The sequence below is a fragment of the Macrotis lagotis genome, chromosome 3, assembly GCF_037893015.1.
Source record: "Macrotis lagotis isolate mMagLag1 chromosome 3, bilby.v1.9.chrom.fasta, whole genome shotgun sequence".
Classification (NCBI taxonomy): Eukaryota; Metazoa; Chordata; class Mammalia; order Peramelemorphia; family Peramelidae; genus Macrotis; species Macrotis lagotis.
In genome coordinates, this window is record NC_133660.1 from 237,985,667 (window position 1) to 238,012,014 (window position 26,348).

Below are 26,348 nucleotides of genomic sequence, written 5' to 3' on the forward strand. Positions count from 1 at the left end.
TAATATTAAATTCACAAAAGGGATGCTTTAGTTACTGAGTTAAAGCTGTATATTTCTGGGCATTGTGGTTTTTTTATGGTAACATTTTAAAGCCCAATTCTTACAACCCATGGCCTAAACTAAAATCATTTATTTACATTTGATATTGTTAAGAAAATACAGGATTGGGGGCGGTTAGGTGGTGCACTGGATAGAGCACTGGCATTGGAGTCAGGAGTACCTGAGTTCAAATCCAGCCTCAGACACTTAATAATTGCCTAGCTGTGTGCCTTGGGCAAGCCACTTAACCCCATTTCCTTGCAAAAACCTAAAAAAAAAAAAATATGGGATTGTATTGACCATTAAAAGTGCCCATTATAAATTCTCTTTACAACATCCATGACAGTCTTCTCGACTTGGCTTTAACTTTCTCAGTGAGTATCTCAATATCAAAGCAGCTGGTTCTATTCTCTGATAGTTCAAATTGTGAAGATGTTCTTCTTTATACTGAGTTTAATTTCCCTTTTTATATAAACTTTGTAATCAGGAACAGGAAAAAAAGAAAACTACAAGTCAAGAACACTCATTGATTTTTCAAAAATTAATTTTATTGTTACATTCCAAATAGGATGTAGAAAGTCAAGAGTCAAGTTATCCAATAACTGTTCCAGTTTTCAAAGGGTAGAGGTCAGAACATTAGTTATAGTTCAAAGACATATACAACAAAGCCTACCAGTCACCTCACCAGATGACTGGAAATGCTGAAGAATGTAAGACACCAACTGAGAGGCTTACATTTGAGATGAATTTCTTTATCACATGGTTTTCAAATCTCGAGACTTTATCCCTAAGGCCTTGAGAAGAGGTTAAGAAGAACCATATATACCAACACCATTTGTTCAGTCACTGAGAAAAACTAGCAAAGGGTCATTCCATACAGAATGAAATGTATTAAACTGTTATCTACATCACAGTACCGAAGTAAATCTGCATTTCTGTCAGGAATATTTCACAGTCAAGAGCCAATCATCTGCTTAGGACAGTCAGTGCTAAAATCAACTGAGTAAGACAGCATTTCCAGCAGAGGCTGACTCAACTGAAAATGAGACCAAGCACAAAAATACAATAGGAAACATCTATTTACAAAAGTTCATGGAATAAAGTGTCTTGTGAAAGTTTTGTTTCCATTTCCCTCCCCCTAAACAGGAAGAGTGTGAGATGTCTTGAAAAACATGTCAGAATTAAGGTAAGGAAGGAGTGGAGAAGGAAATGAATATTTGCCAGAGAGAAAAGATCTCAAGATAATTTATAGATAGATTTAGCTTCATTAGGAAAAGCCAGAAAGAACTGTTTGTGGCTTTTTGGCTTCTGAGACATGTGCTTTTAAAATTTTCTAGTAATATCTTTTATTTTTTAAATTAAAAGAAGTTTTTTTTTCTTCTGCTTCCAGTTTTGAACCATCCACAAGTTGGGTGAAATTTCTCAACAGTGGTTTAAAAAATCAGGAAGATGTGAGAAGTTTTTCTTGCAGCCCACCTTCCTTCCAGTTATCTTGGCACAGGATTCCAGATTAACTGAGGACTACATGCCGGTCAAACACAGATTTCCTCTGCTCTTGAACTTGAAGCTTCCAACGTTGTTGGGCACACTCCACTTTGTTGAGCACATTAGCCCGGCTTCGAGATCGGGCAAGGACATCATGGGCATTTGCAAAGGGCTGGTGATCCTACAAGTCCAGGGACAAAAAAAGAGGAAAAGGGAGGAATCAACCAAAGTGGAAACACAGAAAGGGAACTGCCTGCCAGGCACATGCACAGATCTCGACGCATGAGATTCTCAATCAATATTATCTGTATACTACAAACAGTTCCAACACCCTCACAACTGAGCTTGTAGAGAACTCACAAAGAAGAATCAGGGGTCCCCATACTGTTTTCACACCAGAAGAAGCAAGTTAATGATGGCCCATGACTAGTAAAGAACAGGAGCTCTGAGACATCCCATTTTCCAAGGGTAACAGCAGAAAGACTTCTCTCAAGAAAAGAGGTCAAGACATTCATATATTTCCTGAAGTGAGATGCTTCCCTGATGAGGAGAATGAAATGAGGATGAGGAGAAAAATGCCTAGACTCAATAGCATCATCCCCATTTTACCACTGTAAAAACTAAGGAACACAGAAACCTAGGAGTTTTTCCATTATTATACAGTGGTTCTGTGATAAAGGTAGGGTCCTTAACTTGTTCAGAGTTGGTCAAGTGGCAGCCAAGAATTGTATTTGCCCAGGGAAATAATTTGTTATGTCTTATCTGTGTTTATTTTTCTCCCCAGGTGAACTAGTTTTACAAGCAAAAATCTTAAAGCCCTTCTTATTTCAGAAGTTGGCCATCTATACAAGAAAGCCTTCAATTTCAAAAGGAATGAAGGACACAGGGATTTGACTCAATTTCTACCAAGATATCACTTGATTATTTTAAATTTCCCTATAGAATAGGTTAAGATATTACTAAACACCCAGAAGTACTAATGTTAGGCTGATGATTGAGGGCTAAGGTGCTATACAAGGTTTCTAGGCAGAAAAGCTAAAGTGTTGGTTTATAGTCATTGTGTTTATATTCATTACACTGGAAATAACTTTGTTAAATGCTCTAAAAATAAAACATAAACACAGCTGTCTAAATGACAAAAACCTTCAGTAGTCATTGATTGCTTTGAGTTTGGCCTTTCCTGGATCCCTATCCCAAAACCTCAGCCCTGATATAAAATCCAAATCATAAGTCATGCCTCTCCCTAAATTGAACCTTAGCCTTGTGAGAAAAAGACAATTATTCTTCTAAGGCTATTTGAAAAACCTCAAGTACTATACATATCTGAGTATGAGTGCAAAAAAAAAAACACCTCAACAAAAAAACATAGATGCTGATTAGCCGTGTTTTAATAACATGACATATATTTAATAACATGTCACAAACAGCTCCAGCCCTAGAGTCAGGAGTACCTGAGTTCAAATCTGGCCTCAGACACTTACTAATTACTTAGCTGTGTGGCCTTGGGCAAGCCACTTAACCCTTGCAAAACCTAAAAAAAAACCCCAACAACAAAAAAGGCTCCTTTCTGATGGTCCCCACAGAGCCTTCATCATCCTCTTCCTTCTTCTCTATATGCATATCTCCATAAAATGTTGCCTCACTGTGGAAAATATCACCAATACACTCTAATCAAACCTACCACATTAGCAGTCAAAGTCCTATGAAAATGAAGAGACTGCTAATGCTGGCTCTACAGTTAGGAAGATTTAGGTTCTAATCCCATCTCAGGTACTTATTAGCTTCGTGTCCCTGGACAAATCACTTCACCTCAGTCTGCTTCAGTTTCCAATTAAATGAGATGATAATAACACCTATTTCACTGGGAGAATAAAATGAGATAATCTACGTAAAGTGCTCTGCAAAGCTTAAAGCACTGTATGAATATTAGGGCGACAACGTTAATGAAGACTCTTCCTATAGGCCTAACAAGTCCCTCTAGCACTCTCACTCCAATAATTAGCTTTCACAGAAGCAATCAGCCCTTTTCTCTTTACAGGTTATATTCTCTCCCTGCCTCTGTCAGTTCTCATCAGGGCATCTTCTTTTTTTGGCTTGGGACTTTCAATACCTAGGACATGGAAACTTAATTTAAAAAACTGAACTAGGACTTAATTCATTCCCTGAGAGAACATTGTATGACAAGAGCACAAGACCACTTCCTGGCTCAGCAACAGGGTGCCCCTGGGCACTGGGGTTCTTGATGAACATCAGTTTCCTCACCCATAACACACACACACACACACACACACACACACACACACTCTCTCTCTCTCTCTCTCTCTCTCTCTCTCTCTCTCTCTCTCTCTCCATGCCTCAGAAGAGAAGAAGGAAAAGTGCTGGGTTAAGCCCCCATAAATGTTGAGTTCTCTTCACTGTTACTATAATGTGCAGAGCTTTCTGGGAGGTATGAGGAATACAACCATAAAGAGAACATAGTTCCTGTCCTTTTAAGATCCCAAAGAGGCTAATTAGCCCCATATTGTAGAGATCATTAAAGACCAGACACTAAAATTCGGACCTCCTAGCTTTTCTCTAGTGTCATCTCTACTCCAAATACAACAATTTTGTTCATGGATTAATGGACAGTTTAAAGGTCACAGCAGTAAAGTGAAGAATAAACTTTGTATATAAAATACTATTACTTAGGCCTGTTTAAATATAAATACAGGGAAAAGGAAGGGGTGCATACACACTATGGGAGGCAGAGGACCTCTCAGTTCTATCTCTAATCACTTATCAAGGGAGGGGAAAATTTTCTTAAGGAACAAATTCTACAGAACAAAACAAACTAGATAATCCTTTTAGTCTTTCCCCAACTATCAGAACAAGACTGAACTGGTAGCTTAAAGTCATAGATGCCTGTGGAACATAAACAGAAATTCACTCTTCTTATAAGCCTGTTCTTTTTCTACCTGATAAAATTACAATAAATACAAAACAGGCTTTAACGTAATGCTTTGATGATACTGATAATGTGTCATGGTTATATGATATAGTAAATACACAGACTAACTGCCTGCTCTGAGCTTTCCAACTTGCAGCATCAGACTTATACTGCGGTTTAATATCGCTAATTAAAAAAAGGTTTAGAGGAAATTTGAATGTGAATAAATTAAATATTTCTAAATTAAGATTTTTAAAAGAAAGTCCACATATACACCTAGAAATGCCAAGTTTTAAAACTTAAAAGATCTCATAACTATATTCTCCACACAAATCCTACTCTTCTGGTTTATCAAGTACAGAAGTAGCTCAGGATTCTTGGGAGCCAGGCCAACAGAAGCAAAGTAGCTTCGATCAAGCTGGAAAGGCTTCAATTGCAGGCCTGGGAACTCACTGTGTCTGTTGACTACCAGCCTAGCTGGCTTCAGAGAAGTTGGTCACTACCTCATTAACCACCAAGTGAATTTTTTTTTATAAAGGCAATTAAGTATTTAAATCTTCAGTATATCTTAACTTTCAGATTTCAACAAAAAGTCTAACACAGTGAAGATGAAATGGGCATCTTGACATGTTCAAGCATTAACAACAGACATTCATGATGGGTTTGAAACCAAAAAACTAAGTTTTATAAATCAACAAAATCAGTGAAAATGTAGCTGAGGAAACCCATGTATCAACCATATTAGTAACAATGGGATTTAATCAACATTGAGAGGGTCCTTTAACTCAAGGAGATTCTAATATAAGAAGCGAACTAAATTCTTCACAAAGTATCAAAACTGAGGGGAAAAAAAGAAGACATCACTTTGTCTTTGGCCAACACCATTTCTCAAGGATTCCAAACATCACATATACACCTGCTAATTCCAGTTGCCAAAAGCAAGAGCTCTAATGCAACATGGAACCATGATCCTCTCAGGTCATAATGATGCCCTTCTCCAGGGAATAATATACACCTTCACAAAAACCTTCTGAAAGAGCAGGTAATGCTAAGTGGAAGGACTGGAGTTGGGATGGGGGAGGGGAGGGAGAAGAGGAAGGAGGAAGAAGGAAGAAGGGGAAAGAAGGGCCTCGGGGATCCTTTCTTTTTAAAAACATTTCTATGATTGGTTCTCTCCCCCTGTGCCCCCACTCCCAATTTTCAAGCATTTTTTTAAATTCCTCTTACCTCCCCTCCCCTCCCAAATCTGAGAAAGGGTGAACAAAACATAAAACTCTTGTAACAAATAATCAGGGTCAGCAAAACAACTTTTCACATTAGCCATGTTCAAAAATGTGTACCTCATTTGGTATGTCAGCCCATCAACTTTCTATCAGATCTTTTACAATAGAAAGGAGAAGAGATGGCAAATGAACCCTTGGCTCAGTTGACCCTAACCAGGGCAGAGATCTTAAACTTATTCATTTGTCTTAAAAGCAGCAAGAAATCCTCTCAAACCACAATGCCTCCTTAGAGAGAATAACTTTCTCAGGGAAAAAAAACCCATTATAACTGAAGTTTTAGAGACAATGTACAAATTAAGCCCCCAGTATTTATTCTTGGCCCATAATAAGGGTTAATAAATGCTTAGTGATTGTCTTTGTCATGTTATATTGCATTAATGATCATATTACATAAATATACATTTTTTAAATTTGGCAGTAATTATCAAGCTGAACAAAGATCCCTCTCAGAATAAATTTTTAAATAGAAGGTGTAGATGCATTACAAAGATTATTAACTTACCCCAACATCATCATCACTCTGTATCAACTGGGAATGTCCAAAGAGACGTCTCTTCAAGATAGGCTCAACAAGTGTCAGGTATGCCATGTACAGAAGAAGCAGGCCCAGAATCGACAGATAAATTATAATTGTAACCTAAAGGCAAAAGGAAACTACTATAGCACATCTCTGAGAAATCTAAAAAACTGAGTTATATATATCAACAAAGTCAGCGAAAATGTAGCTGAGAAAACCCATGTATCAACCATATTAGTAACACTGGGATTTAATCAACCTTGAGAGGGTCCTTTAACTCAGGGCAATTCTAATATAAGAAACAAACTAAATTCTCCACAAAGTATCAACTGAAGGGAAAAAAAGAAAAGAAACCATTTTGTCTTTGGTCAATGCCATTTATCAAGGATTCCAAATATCACATATATCTGCTAATTTTAGTTGCTACTGAAATAACCACCATCCCAATACCCCCATTTTTTTTTTTACCCGCACATAAATATCAGTGATATTCAAGTCCCAAAGTTAAAGGTCCAATATTGCACAAAATGTAGCTCTCACAATTTTAACAGTGCATACCTAGAGACATAGTCAGGTATATTGAAAAGAGAACTGAATATGGAGATGGGAAACATGAACTTGAGTCATAGCTAAACACGTAGCAGCCTGGGAACCCTGAGCTAGCCACAAAACTTCAGAGGCTCAGTCAAACAATATATGCAGGACTGATCTTATGGCTGTTGTGGGGACTGAGTGTGTTAACTGCACATCACTAGATAAATATGAGCCATCATTCTTCTAATGATATAGGAAAATCCAGATGGGAATCTTTGGAGCTAGAGCCACATTCCTGAAGTGTGGATTGGTATCTTACAGAGCACCACAGCTTGCCTGTGCAAACTGAGTCAGTGAGACTTCTGCATCTTATCCAGAGGGGAAGGTTTCTTGAGAAGTCTTCAGTAGAAGATGGCAAGTAAGTTGTGTCTGGCTTGGAATGGGGTAAGTAGTTATTCTTTTATTTCATACTTCAAGAACCCGTGATTTCTTCAGAGTGGTTTCTCCTTCTATTAACACAGCAGATAACCCTCTAGAATAGGAGTAGAGAACACTGGGCTGACAAGCAGGAAAAGGCCTACGAAATCATTTGGTCTGGTGCTACCAACTGCAAGCGGGACTCAAAATTCAATAAATCTAGGAGTTTTTTAGGAGTGAATTAAATGTTTGGCCAAATATAGCAGGTTAATTTGTAAGTTGACAATTTTGTATGGCCCATGACTGATATTATGAGTATCTAAATGGCCCTTGGTAGAAAAAAAGTTCCCCACTCCCTGCTCTAGGAGATGGTTTTGATGAGTTGCTGTGGTCAGAAACTTAATCATTCTTTAGCCAAACTGGTAAGTTAGAGAGGTTGGTCTGTAGAAAACAAGATCTGTCTTGGTTTTTTTTTTTTTTAGACTTTCCGGCTTGTAAGATCTTCGAAAGTTTATACTCTATTTGTGAAGTCTTTAAGAACCAAGGCAAGCTCCACATCTGAGGAAACAACACAAAGGACGAAGGCACTGTACTAAACATTGACAGGCATTAAGAAACATATTTAAACAATAGAGGAGAGAGGATTAGGCAAAATATCCAGTAGTGAATTTGGGTGGGAGCAAGAAATGACTCAGGGTCACAAGAGAGAAGACCCTATAGTTTAAAAAAATAAGGAAAATAAAATCTTAAGATCTAGAAAAGGTGGTCAAATTAGAGATAGCTCTTGGTAAGCCTATAAGGATAAAATATGTATCTAAACCCAGAAAAAACCAAGTCAAATGTTTTAGTTTGGGTTACATTATTCAGCTTTGAGGGAGGGAATGGGAAAAAAGAAAGGAAGGGGATTTAATTATAGCTTACAGAATTCATGGCCATATAAAAGAATTGAAATGACATACATCAGCTTTCTGAAATGTGGTAATTACACACTCTCTTCACAAGAAATTAGTGGCACCTCTCACATTCTTCTAAGATTAGATAATTAATCCACAAAGTATCTCTCCAAGGTGCATAGGTAGCAGGCTAGTCTCAATTTACTAGTGAATTAATTGGTGAGATTTAAGTGACTAGTCAGATGCTGGGTAAGAAAGTTAAAATTCCCAAGTTTCTATTTTAGGTAGAAACCAAGAGGCCCTAACAGCAAACAATACCTTACACTGATAATGTATTTTACAAAATTTTCAAAATGCCTTTTCTTGACATAACATTTGATTCTTAAAACAGTCTTGTGACTTAGGTAAAGGTCTAATTCTTGTTCCCCTAATACAAGTGAGGCCCCTGAGGAACTGGGAGGAGATGAGACCTGCCCTGGGTCCTACAGCACTAGAGCCCAAGTCTCTACACCCATTGCCTGGCCTGCACTTTGGAAGCCTCTCAGTTGCTTCTTAGAACAGTAGAAATGCAAATTTACTTTGATTGTGACAGAACTTCTTTCTTCATATTTGCACTCACACCGCAGGCAGTAGGCTTCTACATCAGATCCCCGGACGGGCATGGGGTCTACAACATGCAGGCAATTGCTGAAAAAAATTTTTTTAAAGAAAATTAAAATGATGTTTAAAATTAGTTTGATTAGCTATGTACTTAGGAATGAAACTTTTTTCTGAAATTCAAAACAAAGGGAAAGAATACATCACAGAATCCTAGACTCTCAGAGGTCATTAAATCCACTTTCCCCTTCAGTGAGTACACCAATAAGGTAAGACAAAAATCATCTCTCCTCCAAGAATTTGGAGCAATCACGGCTGTACAATTTTACAATTCATTATCAAGGAGGAACAGAGCCAAATTAAGTTGTCCTTGACTGACAAACTGATATATCTTACAAAGCTCAAATGTGAACAGCTGTAATCATGGAAACTCAGGGTAGGAAGGGACCACAGAGGTCACTAAGTTTAACTCTTGCCTGTTGAATGAGAATTGATTCTCCACTTAAAAACAACTGTTAAGTGACAAAATTTATTTGAACTTGCTCATTTAGACTCAATTACCTTGTACAAGAACTTAAAAAAAAGTTTCCTTTTTTGGTTTTGCTTTAGCTTTACCTTCTATCCAGTCATTCACCTCTGCCTGCTGCTGCTACTGAACCTCATGCCTCCACATGGAACCTGAGTCCTGGACCTTAACTAGATCTTCCTGAATTCAGGCCCCAGAAATTGGGCTCTCTGGTAAATGAGTCTGCTTGTCTTTGGAACTCCCACTCTAGAGCACTACCCATCTAATGGTGACCAAGGGTAAGAAAAGTAACCCATATAGCCCATTTATTCACCAGACCATGCTTCAGCTTCCTCTCATCCAGAGAGGACCTCCCTTGGGTGAGTTACCTTTCCTCTACCTTTTAGAATATAAGCTTCTCTAGTTAAGTACAGTGCCACCTATGACGTAAAAGCACTTAGTTTGATTTACTTAGTCAGTTAGTAACTGTTTTAAAGTATCCATCCACAAGAAAAGCTTCCAAGAGAACGGGATTTTATTCTCATCTAAAATATGCCTAAATCATCAAAATCTGCCTCTTAGAACTGAATGCCTTCTGATGTGATTAACCCCACAATGTGGTTGGAGAATCAACATAGGGAAAAAAAACACATTAATCTCTTAATTAAAAGCCTATCAAAGAACATCTTCCTAGGGAGGAGATAATTCCAGGGAACATTCAAATAATTTTCCTCCTTCAGCTAAAATTCATTAAGAATCCACCCAAAGCTGACCTGGGGGTGGTTGGATTGCACAGTCAGCAAAGACTGTCTCCAGCACCTCCCACTTAGTTCAGGGACTTTCTTCTGCTATCAATATTCAAAGCTGACATCATCCCAGCTGCCCAGAATCTCACATTCTTCCTTTCTTTCATATCAAAAGACCTGGACCAGAATACTGGCACCAAAGTTTATTACCTAAAGAACCCAGGGCAGATCACTTCAGATTTCTGATTCACCTCAGATTTCTGATTCAATTTCTTCATCTGTAAAATGGCATTAGCAATGGTTACACATTACTAATTATAGTGAGAAATGAACAGAAAAGCTTAAAACCCCACAGTAATGTGATTAATATTCCTCATTATAATGGTTATACTTTATATTCACATAGTATTTTATAGTTTGTATCCATTTTGGTCTCCCATTCATTCGGTAGGAATTCTTCCTATGAAAAGAATGAAGAATGGAGGAAGCAAGCCTTTCCCAAACTCATAAAGTTAACAGATGGCAGAGCAATCTCTGTCAGCTCAATTCAACAAGGATTTAAGTGCCTATTACACATCTGACTGCCCTAGAAAAGAAAGATGAAAGAGGGAAGGAGAGAGTGAGCCCATAATAGCCAATGATATTTATCTTTATTTTATATTTCTTTTCTACCCTTGAATATTTAAGGAGCCTGAATTCAAATCTTGGTTTGGACATTTACCACTTATGATTTCAGGTGAACTGCTAAAGTGTTAAAACCTCAGTTCTCACCTGCAAACTAGGGATAAAGATACTTGTACTACCAAGCACTACAGAAATAGCGATTTATTGTTATCAGCTAATTCTTGCATTACAGTACAATTACTCCACTCCTACTAAAATTTCTGTTACTGACAAAGCTTGCAGGGTAAACATTTCCCTCTACCTCCATTATAGCTTAGAGAATACAAAGTCGACCTGGAAAGAACTAAACCAAAGGACAGAATTGTTAAGTGGCATTTTGAATCAAGACAAGCTACTGTGGAGCTGTTGGTGGAACAGTTGGTCACTTAAGACCAGCCATTTGTGTGTGTGTGGCACTAACTCTGGTACTACAGGATAAATCCATGGCAATGAAAGTAAAGCAAAAGGTGTTTCTAAGGCTTACCTTGGTCTAGTTATTTTGTTTGTGTGTGTGTGTGTGTGTGTGTGTGTGTGTATGTGAGGGAATTGGGGTTAAATGACTAGTCCAGGGTCACACATTTAGTGTCAAGTGGCTGGAACTCATGTCCTTCTGATTCCAGGATTGGGTACTCTATCCACTGTACCACCAAGGTACCCCTCGGTCTATTTTTGTTGAACAATATTAAAATTCAAAGACATATGCCTAACACCATAATAAGTCATCTGAACTATAAAACACAAAGTTTAAGAAAGATTCTCTGTCTCTTAGGAGCTATTTTTCTCACAAGTGACATACCAGTTAAGTATATAGATAATTTTAGTCTCTAGACATTGTCTGGAAGACCTGGCATTGACTCCCCCCCCCCCCCCCCCCCAATCAGGAAAAGCAATAGTTCTGGAAGAACCATTCAGTGCCTTTTCTTGTGACTTAAGAAACTATGCTCTCCTCAAAGTGTGAGACAGTAATTCCTGAAAAACAGATGGAGGAGGCCCGCCATCCAAAGGCATTGAAAGCCCAGCCAGAGGGACACAGAGGTGACTTCTTCACAGCAAGAGGTAGGGCCTCCACCTTGGCAGGCTTTCCAGCCAGAACCTGGGAGCTGCTCTCTCCATAGGACCAAGAGCACCTTAGACCTAAACAATGGCACCACCTAGTGTCAGGACCAGGCACAGAACAATTCACATGAGGACAGATAAGGACTTTTTCTTTTTTTTTTTTTTTAGGTTTTTGCAAGGCAAATGGGGTTAAGTGGCCTGCCCAAGGCCACACAGATAATTATTAAGTGTCTGAGGCTGAATTTGAACTCAGGGTTGGTGCTCTATCCACTGCACCACCTAGCTGCCTCTGAAACAGCTATTTTCATAAAGAACACTAAGGATGAATAAATCTAACAACAAAGCATGGCAAAACATGAAAGCAATAGGCCAATGTCATCCTCAGAGTGACCTAACGTTGAGAGCTATAGTTCAAAAGAAACAGGCTAGCCCCCAAAGGACTTCAGTCTGATGGACTTGGCCCACATTGCTCCTTGGAGTCAAACTACTTGTCTCCCCGCCACAAGTAGGTGGAAGTGGCCTGATAAAATCTTGCAGGCAGGAGACCAGAGTTTAAATCTTGCCTCTGATACTATGTGAACATGGCCAAATCACTTTAATCCCTCAAAGTCTTAGTTTCTTTATCTGTAAAACAGAATAAATAACACTTGCCTGAGCTATGTGAAAGCAATGTTGTAAAGTTTGCTTTGCAAACCTTAAAGATCATACATATGTGTGTTTTGCCTCTGATTTTCTCATTTAGTGCAGCAGAGCAGACACATATGTATATGTTTCCTAGTTACGAAGCATATAGAGAAGGTAGTCTCCCTAACACAAAGAACATCGGACTTGGGAGTCAGAAAGTCTATGTGTGTGACCTTGGGCAGGCCACTTTATTCCCTCTTCTGCACTTCAATGTCCACATTTATAAAATGAGAAAGTCGGGCTTTTAGGCACCACAGACTCTTCCGGCAGCCTGGTAAAACCTCATTTCCCTCTCAGAATAAATTTTTAAATAGAAGGTACAGATGCATTACAAAAGATATTGATTATATTGAAATATAACTGTCAAAATATTTTTAAAAATGTATTCATGGCCCCCAGGTTAAGAAACTTTTAACTAGGCAATCTCCTAGGTCCCTAATTCAATGACATAATCATATTTGATTCACACAATTCTGAGACAGATAATGAAAAGTTATGATCACTGTTTTCCAGATCCAGTTTTGGCCACATTCCCACTGAACTCTGCACTATCTAAACATCACCTTTCTTCTTTTCTCAAAGACTCCAAACATCTCAGTCATCAATACCTTGCCTAACTTTCTGAAGCTGGGTGTTTGCAATCAGATTCGAGGAAGCTTGCCACCCACAGAAAAATCAGAGAACCAAAAGAACCTTCTTACTGTCAAATCTTCTGATTCTCTACAATTGTAGCCCTCATCAGGGTTGAATGATGTTCAGAATCTAACTGAACCTGAAAGCAAAATAACCAGAGAAAGGACATGGGCCAAACACTGGAAGGGTAAGTTCATCTATCATTCAAATAATAGGTGCTGACTTTTATTTCATGTCTGAATAAACTAATTGTAAGTGCCCATTATATCCTGAATAATTGATGAGCACACATTAAAGATTGACTTTGGCTTTTTTTAAATTACAAAGTGACTGTGTGATATAAAAGTCATTCTATAATATGGAGCAATTTTAAGATGGAACAAGAAAGAACAAGAGGATTTACAAAAGTCTACTTAGCAGACATCTGACAGAGCTAAATGCTCATTTCAGAGAAACAAGGAACAGCTAGATATCATAGAATTCAAAATAACTACCAGACTTAAAAGAAAAGAAACAAGAATGTATTAAGCACTTACTATGTACTACACCATGCTAAGCACTTTACAAATATCTCATTTCTTCTGAGAGGAAGATGTCATTATGATCCTTATTTTACAGTTGAGGAAAATGAGGCAGACATGTAAGTGACTTGCCCAAGTTCACAAAGATGTACAGTATCTGAGGCTGGATTTGAACAAAGGTCTTCCTGACTCCAGACCAAGAGCTCCAGCCTTTGTACCAGTTTCACTCTGGTCAACTGGAAAGTTTTTGGTGCCCAAACGTCACATTTATGGAAGATCCAGAGAATCCTAAAATGACAGAACTAAAAGGGACCAAAGAGATATGGATATAACTCAATCTCCTCATTTTATAACCGAAGAGAGGAAGAAGACTTGGAAGTTTCATGGCCTGCTTAAGGGCTCCACCTGGTTGGTAGTAGAGCTCCAAGAACACAAGCTCACACAAGAATACCTTATCTTAACAGAAAGGTTTGCCTTCAAACTTCCTGTGCAATTTTTTCCCCTGTTGTTTCTTTAGTTACAAACTTAAAATGAATTTTAGTTATAGGCAGCCTTTCCATAAGTTGCAGAATTTCTCCAAGCACTTGAGTCTCTTGACATACTTTCAGAGCATCTATAAATAAATTAAATGAAACAATTCAAACACCAAGCCTAAAGGGAAGATGTCTAGGCAGAGATAAAGCTCACACCATTACACAAAGAGTCAGATAACCAGTTTTAATTTATTACATGACAGAGGGAAGTTCAAGGTGGGTTTTTACACAATCACCAATGTTTAATAAAGAATAATAAACAGATCAATTACTAGGTAGTAAAGCACCCTAAACCAGGTCAAGAGCTGCTTAAATTAACTGGAGGAGGCAAGGGAAGGTTTTATCTCTCTACTGAGAAGTGTACAGAAAGTGATTATGGGCATTCAGGAGGTCTTACCCAAATAGAGTATCCCACCTCTTTGGGTAAATTCAATTCAGCTACAATAAAAAAGGTGTGGGGAGGGGAAAAAAGAAGAGAACGGGAGAGGAAGGGAGGAGGGAAGAACACTGAACTGAGAATGAGAAGCTCTTGATTCCAGCTGCAGTTCATGAGCAGGTTATTATCATCTCAGAGCCTTAGAAATGGTGATAAACTTGTAGAGCCTGTATGTTGAGAATGAATGTAGGGTACTTTGTAAATACAAAGCACTACACACAAGCTCACATTATTATGACATTTATTTCCAACAGGTATCACCAGATCCACTCAGGGCTTTACTGTGACAATTTTCTAGGATTGATAAAATCAGATTATTATTGAAGATGAAAAAAGTCTGCGTACACTTTACAGTAATTCTAGACAGTAAAAACCATCTTGGAAAGAGATTGAACAATTAGCTCAACACTCCAGAATACTCACCAATCTTTCTGAGTTATATTCTTGTTATAAATGTGTCCAGAAAGTTCTTTATAAGGAGGACAAATACATTTACATCGGACATCCTCAAAATTCTGCAACCAAAACAGGTAATTAGTACAGAGCATTTAAATGCATCAAAATGCTGCTATATAGTACATTAACACATATTTTTTTAAATTTATTTATTTTGAATTTTACAATTTTCCCACTAATCTCAATTCCCTCCCCCCACCTCCATAGAAGACAGTCTGTTAGTCTTTACATTGTTTCCATGGTATGCATTGATCTAAGATGAATGTGATGAGAGAGAAATCATATCCTTAAGGGAAAAAAAAGTATAAGAGATAGAAAAATTACATAATAAGATAATGGTTTGGGTTTTTTTTTTTAAATTAAAGGTAATAATCTTTGCTCAAACTCCACAATTCTTTCTCTGGATACAAAAGGTATTCTCCATCACAGATACCCCAAAATTGTGCCTAATTGTTGCACTGATGGAATGAGCAAGTCCATTAAGAATGATCATCACCCCTATGTTGCTGTTGGGGTGTACAATGTTCCCCTGGTTCTGCTCATCTCGATTAGCATCAGTTCATGCAAATCCCTCCAGGCTTCCCTGAATTCCTGTCCCTCCTGGTTTCTAATAGAACAATAGTGTTCCATCACATACATGTATCACAGTCTATTAAGCCATTCCCCAATTGATGGACATTCAATCAATTTCCAATTCTTTGCCACCACAAACAGGGCTGCTATGGGAATATTTTATACAAGTGATATTTTTACCCTTTTTCATCATCTCTTCAGGGTATAGGCACAGTAGGGGTATTGCTGAATCAAAGGTATGCACATTTTTGTTGCCCTTTGGGCATAACTCCAAATTGCTCTTCAGAAAGGTTGGAAGAGTTCACAGCTCCACCAACAATGTATTAATGTCTCAGATTTCCCTACATCCCTTCCAACAATGATCACTGTCCTTTTTGGTCATATTGGTCAGTCTGAGAGGTGTGAGGTGGTACCTCAGTGATGCTTTAATTTGCATTTCTCCAATAAGTAGATCATACATATTTAAGAGAACACACTTTGCAAAGTATCTATTGCTGAATGAATTCAAGAAGTAACCCAAAATCTTAAAACTTCAAAAATGAAGTTTTTAAGTATAATTCTTTCCCAAAGAGTTTGAGTGGTAACCTAAAGGCATTACACAAAATATTTTCCTCTTTTTATAATAATATAACTACAACTATAAAATTTAGCATCTAAATATCATTAACCATTTTTGAGGATCACATTATAGCACAATTTATTGTGAATTTCCTGTTTCATCCTGATCAGTAGAAAGTCCAACACAACTATTTTGGTGAATAAGGATAACACATACAAGCAGTAAGAAAAGAATACAGATAAAATTCTATATGCCCAAAAGATCAGGGTTCTCCCCAGTATACTCATTTGGTGTAAGGGCAAGGATATGAGATGCAGAGACTGGAGGAGGGGAGAAAGAAACTCTCTTAGGATTAGGGCCAAAGTCCTGATGAAGGGAAGATGATCAAGAAGTTAAGTTACTTTGATTAGAAGATTGGGAAAGCAATCTTAAAGTATCTTAAATGCTGTCATGTGGAATTGTTCTGCTTAGCCCAAGAAGGCAGAGCAAAGAGAGTAGACTATAAGGAAGGCCTTCCTCACAATTAAGATTTGTCCAACCACAGAATGGGCTGCTTCAGAAAGGATACAAGGAAGGAGCATTGACAGAGGGAAAGAGAAGCACCAGAAAAAGGGTAAAAAAAGTAGAATATTGTATAACTTGGGACAACCACAAAAGGGAAAGGAGAAAACTTTAGACCAAGAGTACTAGCAAGGTTAGAATGCCTTGGATTCAGGATTGGGGAGGGAGGTCTTGGGATGTGGGAAATGGGAATAATGTCCTTTTCCAGGGATCCAAAGGGGTATATAACAAGAGACAGTGTGGAACAGTACAAAAGAACCCTGAAATTAACTTAGACCAGCTCCCCCTCTAGCACTCTCTGCAACCCAAACTGGTCTCTCTCCTCCTTACACAATACACCACTGACCATCCTGGTGCCTTTACACCTGCCATCCCTATGATAGAAATGTAGAAGTCCACCTCCTCTCCACCTCACAGAATCCCTCTCTTCCTTTAAGTAACAGTTCAAGAACCACTTTCTAAATAAGGTCTTACCCTGATCCCCTCAATTGCTAGTTCCTTCCCCCCCCAAACTACATTTTATTTGTTCCCTTTAATATTTATTCTATATACCCCCCATAGAAATAGGGGGTCCACAGAATCATAGGGCAATTTTAAGCTACTAAAATGTAAAACGGCAATAAGACGTTTGAGATATCCTCTATATGAACTTGCTGTTCCTTCCTGGGGAAGAGAGATTATTCCATTCTTTGTTTCTGTCTCCTCAGCACATAGAGGCTGGAATACGGTAGGTACTTATAATAAATTTGTCCTCCATTTCTTAAGACCACAGCACCAATTAATAGTAGCATGACTTAAATATAATGACGATTACAGCGAATGTTATGTTGCCTTTTCCAGAACCATTCACCACATGGCCTGATTTGATAGGAAACAGGACTTCTGGTGATGGTCTGAATGTGGGCAGATGGCTGCATGTGATATCTGGCAGCAAACCCGTGGTCTATGAGGCTAGCCTATTAGTTCCTGCACACAGGTGTCCCCCATGCTAGGAAATACATAGCCTCTTCACTTTTATATTTTAGGATCTTTAGCCTTCTACAAGGTTCAAATCAAATGCAACCTGCCATGGAAGTCATCTCATTCCTCCCCCACTGTCGGTGCTGTTAAGTTTCTTAAATTCTCTTGTGTTGAGCCCTTTATACATTTTTATCTCAATGATCTCATGATCTCAAGATCTCAAGAGGTGGGTTATCGCCACTCCATTTCACAGAGAAGGAAACAGACTAAGAAATGACTTCATGATCACACAAATAGTAAACCTAGAAGCACAGAAATTATGGGCCACTCAACCTTCTTTAATCTTCCTCTGACATGATCTAGAATTTAACCTACAGAACTCTCATTTGTACAGGAGTTTACATGGTGTGTCCCTCATTTGTCCATGGCTTCCTGGAAGGAGATTATTTTTTACTTTTCTCTGTATCCCTGTCACATATCATCGTGCTAGAGGCACAGTGGGTATTTCATAATTCTTCTTGACTTGAAAAAAAGGCTCTACCTCTGACCTTCCCCAATCCCCAAGGAGAGGAGTGGGTTGGGATTTCTGTCCTAGCAAAGAGTGGGTACTGAGTAAAGGCTTAGAGTTAACCTGTGAGAAACCCATGGACTTGTCTGGCCCTCCGCTTCCTAACAGACACCACCTCACAGCATCACTGTGAAGAAAGCAGAGACTTAAAGTGATAGTACAACTGTAAGCTGTAAATAGCAGAGGAAGCAGGAGGTCCTGGGGAGGCAGAGAAGGGCTCCCTCAGGACCAGGTTTCTTGTGTTTCCTTGCTGGAGTTAGCTCTTTGGGGTGAGGGTCCTGGGAAGGAAGAAGAACTGCCAGAGAAAAAGACTTTTTTGGGAGAGGGAACCTCTGCTCAGTGCTTGGTGTCGGGGGGTGGGTGGGAGATGTTCTTTAATGTTTTGGGGGGAGATATCAGGACTGAAGGTTTCAGAATCCTCCTAACAGAACTGCAAGTTTTAGGAGGAGCCTCCTAATAGGGCTCAGGATGTGGTAAGGTCTTTGGAGAGAGGCCTATGAGACCCAGAGTTGGGGAAAGGATCTGGTCAGACCAAGGGGACTTCTGCCATAGCCCAGAATTAATGCTGAGGCACCAACTGCAATTGGGTATGGAGGTGAGGGAGATTCTCTTAGTGCTGGAAGTCTCTAGGGAATCTAAAATGGTTAACTGATAATTAAGAAGAGAAGGAGGAAAGATAGCACCTGGTGACCTTCGATAACTCAAGTTGCCTGGCCAGGTGAACAATTCTCTTCAACATTATGACTCTTAACGACTGTCAATGATATGTGAAAGATCATGGAAACTGAGAGAAGTTATCACAATACTGGTAAAGAGAAAATACCAGTCCTGTTTTCAAAAAAGAGAATAAAACAAAGTCTGCAAAGTGGAGGCCAGTTAACTTGACTTTTAACTCCTGTAAAAATTCTATATTGGCTCATTAACACCAAGATTAAGTGTGTATCTATCAAAGAGATGGTAATTACAAAGATGGCTTTATCAGAGACAGGTTATCCCACACTAATTTTGTTCTGTTTTTCCAAAACTATCAGGTTCCTAAACTTGGTGGATCAAGAGAATGCTAAAAAAAAGTACCTAGCTTTTCACACACGCACATGTATACACATGTGGAATGAGCCAGCAAAACAATTAGGATTTTGGAAATGGCTGAATAGCTGGACTCAAAGAGTACATGGTAATGGTTCAATGTCCACTTAGCAGGAAGTCTCTGTGATTGTCCTTAATTGTTTAACATTTTTATCAATTATTTAAGTAAAGGCACAGATGGAATGTTCATCAATTTGCAGATTACGTAAATTTGGGAGAAAGGATGAAAGCATCCAAAAAGATCTTGACAAGGTCAGAACATTGGGCTGAATCAAACTGGAGTATATTCATTGAAGACAAATTTAAAGCTTCCCACTTGGATTCAAAAAACCATTCTCACAAGTACAACATAAGAGATATGGAAAGAAATGTGTTTAATCTAAAAAAAGAAGGGGTGGCTAGGTGGTGCAGTGAATAGGAGGGGAGAAGGAGGTCCTGAGTTCAAATCTGACCTCAGACACTAATTACCTAGCTGTGAGACCTTGGGCAAGCCACTTAACCCCACTGCCTTGCAAAAACCTAAAATAATAATAATAATAATAATAATAAATTCTAAAAAAGATGGGAAGGATAGTTTAGTGGACTAAAATTCAAACTGGGGAAGCAGGGTGATAAGACAGGCAAAAATGTTGATAACATATTGGGCTGAATTGAGAAGCAGAGCTTCCACAAAGTAAGACACTACCCTAGTTAGATCACCTTGTTCAGTTCCAGGCACTAGAGTTTAAAAGGGATATCAACAGGTCGGAAAGTATTCAACAGCAAGCAACCAGATTGATAAAGGATCATGAGTCCGTGTGGTATAAGGAAAAATTAAAGTATTGTAACATGGAGAATCCCCTAGGGGGACATGACAACTGTCCTTAAGTATCTGAAGGACCATCATGTGGAAGAGCAATGATGCTTATTCTGTCCGATACCAGAAGACAGAACCAAGATCATAAGTTTTAGGGAAATTTTTAGGAAAAGTCAGACTAAATTCTTGTGGAAGGGGGTTCTGTCCAGCTATAAGAGGAAAGGTCCCCACCAAGATATATTGTTGGGACAAAGTAAAAGTGGGAGTGGAAGGGGAAAGCCTCCTGTTAGAACTGAGATATTCCCTAAGTCTGGATGTTGGATCCTCATAGCAGAGTCCAGTACTGGCTTATTGGTCAGTGTCTTGGAGGGTGTCCCACCAGGACAAAGAATTACAGGGACTCTCTGACACAATGCACTGGTGTGGGGGAAGTTTCTATGAGGGCCAAAAGATTTAGGAAAGGGGCTACTGCCAGGACCCAATGTTACGGGAAAGATTCCTGTGAAGACCTGACTGCCTAAGTAAACAGGAATCTATCTGGAAGTTTCAAGGCACAACTTTCTGTGAGAACTAAAGAAAGAGGGTTTTACTATGAGTCTGGAGACAAGTGAAGGAGCCATAAGGAAAATGGTGGTAGGGTTTAAGTGCTGGAGGTGATGGCAGGAATACCAGGACCTGGCATCTCAGTAGTGCTTTATCAGGACTAGAGATTTCAGGAGAAAATCTGGGAGTCTCTGTAAAGAGACCATTCTAACAAGTACAACATAAGAGATATGGAAAGAGATGTGTTTAATCTAAAAAAAAAGAAGGGGTGGCTAGGTGGTGCAGTGAATAGGAGGGGAGAAAGCACGGGCCTTGGAGTCAGGAGTACCTGGGTTCAAATTCTATCTCAGACACTTAATAATGACCTAAGCTGTATGGCCTTGGGCAAGCCACTTAACCCCATTTGCCTTGCAAAAACCTAAAATAAATAAATAAAAAATAAAATAAAGTCCAGTGATGACAAGGGGGCAGGGCTCTGTCAGGACCTGGGATGGTGTAGTGGGAAGTTGGAGGAAAGGGTTCCTGTTGAAGGTCTGGCATTTGGAAGTGGGAGTGGATGGAGATAGAACACTGAGGGCTGAGGGTGAGGCAGTTTTAAGGGGCTTGAATTTTAGAGAATATCTTGGCACAGGTGGCTGTGTTTGTTGGGGGGAGGAGGGGAGTTATGGTGTTGGGTCAAAGAAAGGGAAAGGTTCTGATCAGGACCAGCGATTTTCTGAGAGCTCCCAGCAAATGAAGGAATGACATAACTTTTGGTGGAGCCTGGGGCGGACCCCATGGGGTCTGGAATTTTTTTCTTTTTTTAGGTTTTTGCAAGGCAATGGGGTTAAGTGGCTTGCCCAAGGCCACACCGCTAGGTCATTATTAAGTGTCTGAGGCCGGATTTGAACTCGGGTCCTCCTGACTCCAGGGCCGGTGCTCTATGGGCTGGCATTTTCAAGGGGACGAGGGATTTGGGGGGCTGCAGTCAGGCTCAGAAGTGTGGGAACGGAAGGGGCTCCTCCTCGCTGGGTCTGGAAGCAGGACAAGTCGGTCAGGGGGCCTCCGGCCGGGGGTTTCGGAGCCGGCGCTTCCATCAGGACCCGGTGGGGGGGCAGGGCGCTGGTTACCGGGGACGCTAATGCCCGGCAGCATCCCGGGGCACGAGGGTGATGAGGGTACCGGGGCAAGAAGCCTGTTCTCGGGGGCGGGGGGCCGGGATCCCCGCTTGGCGGTTTGCTAACGCCGCGCTCCGGCCTCCAGGGAGCTTCGGCCTAACAAGGGGGCGCACGAGCCGGGAAGGGTCCCCGCCGGCCGCTCACCTTGGCCGCGTTCGCCAGCTGCACCAGCAGCAGCCCGGTGAGCGCCAGGAAGGACAGGCCGAACACGAAGCAGAGCCGCAGGAAGCCGCTCCACGCCGTCGCCCCCGCCGCCGCCGCCATCTCGGCCCGCTCCGGCCCGGCCCGGGCGCCGCTCCGCTTCCGTCACCGGCGCTTCCGCCTCGGCCTCCAGTCACGCGACCCGCCGCGTTCGCCTCAGAAGGGCTCCCCCCCCGGAAACGGCCGCCCGCGCCCTCGAGGTCCGGCCAGCGGGCGTTCTGGGGGCCGCGCGCTTCTCGGTCCGGGCTGCTTCCGGCTCCGGGAGGACGCTTGCTTATGGCTGGCAACTGACGTTCCCCCGCGGCTCGGAAACTTACAAAGACGCGCCCCGCCCCCCCCGGAGCTGTCCCGGCTGAAGGAGGAGACGACTGAGGCGAGCCCAAGTCGGGGGGGGGGGTGGCGGAACCGAGGACCCGCCGGCCGGGGCTGCGCCCCGCTCCTGGGCCTTCACAGTGCTGCCCTTGCTTCGGCTGCGATCCTGCCCCACGACCTTTTTTTCCCCCTATGATTTATTTATTTATTTTCACATTTCTACAATAAAAGAAAACATAACCCCCCCCCCGTCCCCAAAATGATGCTGCTCCGCTTAGTTCACTGCATCAGTGTAAGTCTCATCCATAGCAAGGGGAGGAGAGAAGCTGGAATTCCACATTTTAAAAAATGAATGCTAAAAATGACTTTTGCATGTAATTGAGAAAAATAAAATAAGAGACATTTTTACTTTTTAAAAAAATTCATACAAATCTTCCCCTCCCCCCCTTTTTTTCCCAAGGCTTGCCAAGGCCACACAGCTAGGTAATTATTAAGTGGCTGAGGTCGGATTTGAACTCAGGTACTCCTGACTCCAGAGCTGGTGCTCTATCCACTGCACCACCTAGTCGCCCTCAATAATGTTTATTGATTGACTGGACTTGGAATCGGGACTTAGGTTTTATTCCTCATTGTTCTATGCCTCATTGAGAGGCATCTATTACTTTTCAGACTTCAATTTCCTCATTTGTAAAATAAAACAATTCTCCCTGGATTCCTCAGGAATGTGTGGGAAACACTTGGTAGACTTTTTAGAGCTAAGACTTCTGTGATAAGAGTCTTCTAAGAGCGCTGTGGGACCCACCTACTTGTTCTCAAATTGAAAAAAAGATTCACTTGTCTTTTTTTAATGTATTTTATTTTCCCATATTACATGTTAAAAATATTTTAACTTTTTTTTTAAGTTTTGAGTTCCAAATTCTGTCCCTTCTCTACCCACTGCCTGAGATGGTGAGAAATCGGATATAGATTATACATGCTCAATTATGTAAAATGTTTCCATATTAGTCATTTTGTACAAGAAGACAAAAATAAAAAATAAAAATCAAAGTGAAAAATAGCATGTTTCAGTCTATATTTAAGCAATATTAGTTCTTTTTGTAGAGGCAGATAGTTTGCTTCATCACATTAGTCCTTTGGGATTGTCTTGGATCATTAAGTCATTCACAGTTCTTCATGAAACAATATTACTGTTATTGTGTACAATGTTTTTCTAGTTCTATTCACTTCACTTCAAATCAGTTCATGTGAGTCTTTCCCGGTGAAAAAGAGATCATCAGAAGCTCAGAATTGGAAGAGGTCAGTTATGGACTCCAACCCTCCTTATTCTACAGGGGATGGGGGCAGAGGAAGAAAGAAGCTCAGATCAGCCCTGAGACAGACCCCAGAGAGCTGGGTTTGGGATCCTGCCATGCTGATCTACTGAGCTAGTCTCTGGTGGCTGGGACCCGTCTGAGTTCAGTCCTTTGATGGTCTCTCCAAAGCACAGGTCTGACCATGAATGTAAACTCTGGCATTTAAAATCCTTCACAGAGCAGCTAGGTGGTACAATGGATGGAGCAGTGGCCCTGGAGTCAGGAGGACCTGACTTCAAATCCAGATGCAGACACTCAATACTTACTTAGCTGTGTGACCTTGGGTAAGTCACCTAACTCCATTGCCTTGCAAAAATAAAAAAAAAATCCTTCGCAAACTAGTTCGAAACTTTTCCCCTCCTCAGGCTAATTATAAATTTCTCTCCCAACTGCTCTACCCTCCAAACTGATCTCCAAATGTTCTATGTGCACAGCATTAGATTTATAATAATTCATCTGATACCTTTGCTCTTTCTCCTGGGCTTCTTTTTTTAAATTTATTTATTTTCATGGATATATACATGCATATTTCCAAGTTACAAAATTTCCCTCCACCCTCCCTTCCCAACCCCCTCCTCTCAGCAGGGAACAAACAGTCAGGTTAGCATTTTATATACATATTTTGTTAAACATGCTTACAAATTAGTAATTTTTGCATGAGGAATTAGGATTAAGGGAAAGGGATACATAAGAGATATTTTTTATAAATTGTTCATCAGATTCTGAAATGGTTTTTTTTTCTGCATTTTTTTTGGTTTATTTTTCTTCCTCTGGGTGGGTATAATATAGTTCAAAGCCAGTCAAATGCAATTGTCCTAGCTCTCTGCTGCTTTCATAAAGGTCATTCATCTCACAATGTTATTGATGTGGACATTGTTCTCTTGGTTCTACACCCTTCACTCAGCATCAGATCCTACATGTCATTTCATGCTTCTCTAGAGTCTGACCATTTATAGTTTCTTATAGAACAATGATATTCCATAGTATTTATGTACCATAAATTGTTTAGCTATTCCTCAATTGATGGGCATCCCCTCAATTTTCAAATCTCTGCCACTATGAAAAAGAGCTGCTTTGAATATTTTGGAACATGTAGGACTTTTCCTATTTTTTACAGCTTCTTCTGGATATAGTCCTAGAATTGGAATTGCTGGGTCAAAGGGTATGAACAGTTTCATTGCTCTTTGAGCATAGTTCCATATTGCTCTCCAGAATGGTTAGATCCATTCACAACTCCACCAGCAATGCATCAATGTCCCAATCATCCCACAACCTCTCCAACACTGATCATCTTCCTTTTTTCTCATCTTGGCTAATTTAATAGGTGTGAGATGATACCTCATTGTTGTTTTAATTTGCATTCCTCTAATTAATAGTAATTTGGAGCATTTTTTCATCTGTTCATATCCTTTGACCATTTATCAATTGGGGAATGACTTGTGATCTTATTAATTTGATGCAATTCTCTCTATATTTTAGAAGTAAGACCTTTATCAGAATTCCTGGCTGTGAAGATTGTTTCCCAACTTTCTGCTTTCCTTCTGATTTTGGCAATACTGATTTTATTAGTGCAAAAACTTCTCAATTTAATATAGTCAAAATCATTCATTTTGCAATTTATAATGTGCTCCAATTCTTGTTTGATCATAAATTTGTCCCTTTTCCATTGATCAGATAGATAATATTAATTTATCTATGGTATTGCTCATTATCTCTAAATCCTGTACCCATTTTGACCTTTTTTTCTATAAGGTGTGAGATGTGGATCTATGCCTAATTTTTGCTATACTGTTTTCCAGTTTTCCAACAATTTTTGTCAGTGTGTTCTTATCGCAGAGGCTAATGTCTTTGGGTTTGTCAAACAGTAAATTGCTGTAGTCATTTACTGCAATTTCTTTTGAACCTATCCTAATCCACTTTTACATTATTCTATTTCTTAACCAGTACCAGGTAGTTTTGATGACTGCTGCTTGATAGTATAGTTTTACATCTGTTAGAGCTAGACCACCTTCCTTCACATTTTTTTAAATCAGTTCCCTTGTTATTCTTGCCCTTTTGTTGCTCCAGATGAATTTTGTTATTTTTTTCCATCTCAGTAAAGTAGTTATTTGGCAGTTTTATTGGTATAGAACTGAATAAATAATTTAATTTGGGAAGAATGTCATTTTTATTATGACAACCTAACTATGAGCATGTGAAATTTTTCCAATTATTTAGATCTGACATTATTTGGTGAGGAGTGCTTTATAACTGTGTTCATACAATTTCTGGGTTTGTCTTAGGAAGTAGATTCCCAAGTATTTAATGTTGTCTACAGTTATTTTAAATGTGGCTTGCCCTAGGCCACACAGCTAGGTAATTATTAAGTGTCTGAGATCAGATTTGAACTCAGGTACTCCTGACTCCAGGGCCAGTGCTCTATCCACTGCACCACCTAGCCGCCCAATTTTATTACTATTGCTAGCATTTTTAATAATATATTGAAAAGTTATGGTGATAATGGGCAGTGGATAGAACACCAGTCCTGGAGTCAGGAGTACCTGAGTTTAAATCCGGCCTCACACACTTAATAATTATGTGCTGTGTGGCCTTGGGAAAGCCACTTAACCCCATTGCCTTGCAAAAAAATAAAAAAAAATAATAAAGACAATGTTTCACCCCTGACTTTATTGGAAATGCTCCAAGTTTGTTGCCATTAAATATATTTGTTGATGGTGAGTGGAATATTCCCAATAAAACTTTCTTAGGGTTAATAT

General features: G+C 39.8%; 1 protein-coding gene across 1 annotated transcript; it reads right to left on the minus strand.

Moving 5' to 3' along the window:
* Nucleotides 1–565: 565 nt before the first annotated feature.
* On the minus strand, nucleotides 566–22,054 carry TMEM9B (TMEM9 domain family member B). The gene is made up of 5 exons (XM_074230268.1): nucleotides 21,872–22,054; nucleotides 14,892–14,983; nucleotides 8,673–8,781; nucleotides 6,236–6,370; nucleotides 566–1,705 (listed from the first exon to the last, which is right to left on the minus strand). The coding sequence occupies exons 1-5, from the start codon at nucleotides 21,989–21,991 to the stop codon at nucleotides 1,550–1,552; spliced, it is 612 nt and encodes a 203-aa protein (XP_074086369.1). The 5' UTR covers nucleotides 21,992–22,054; the 3' UTR covers nucleotides 566–1,549.
* Nucleotides 22,055–26,348: the final 4,294 nt, after the last annotated feature.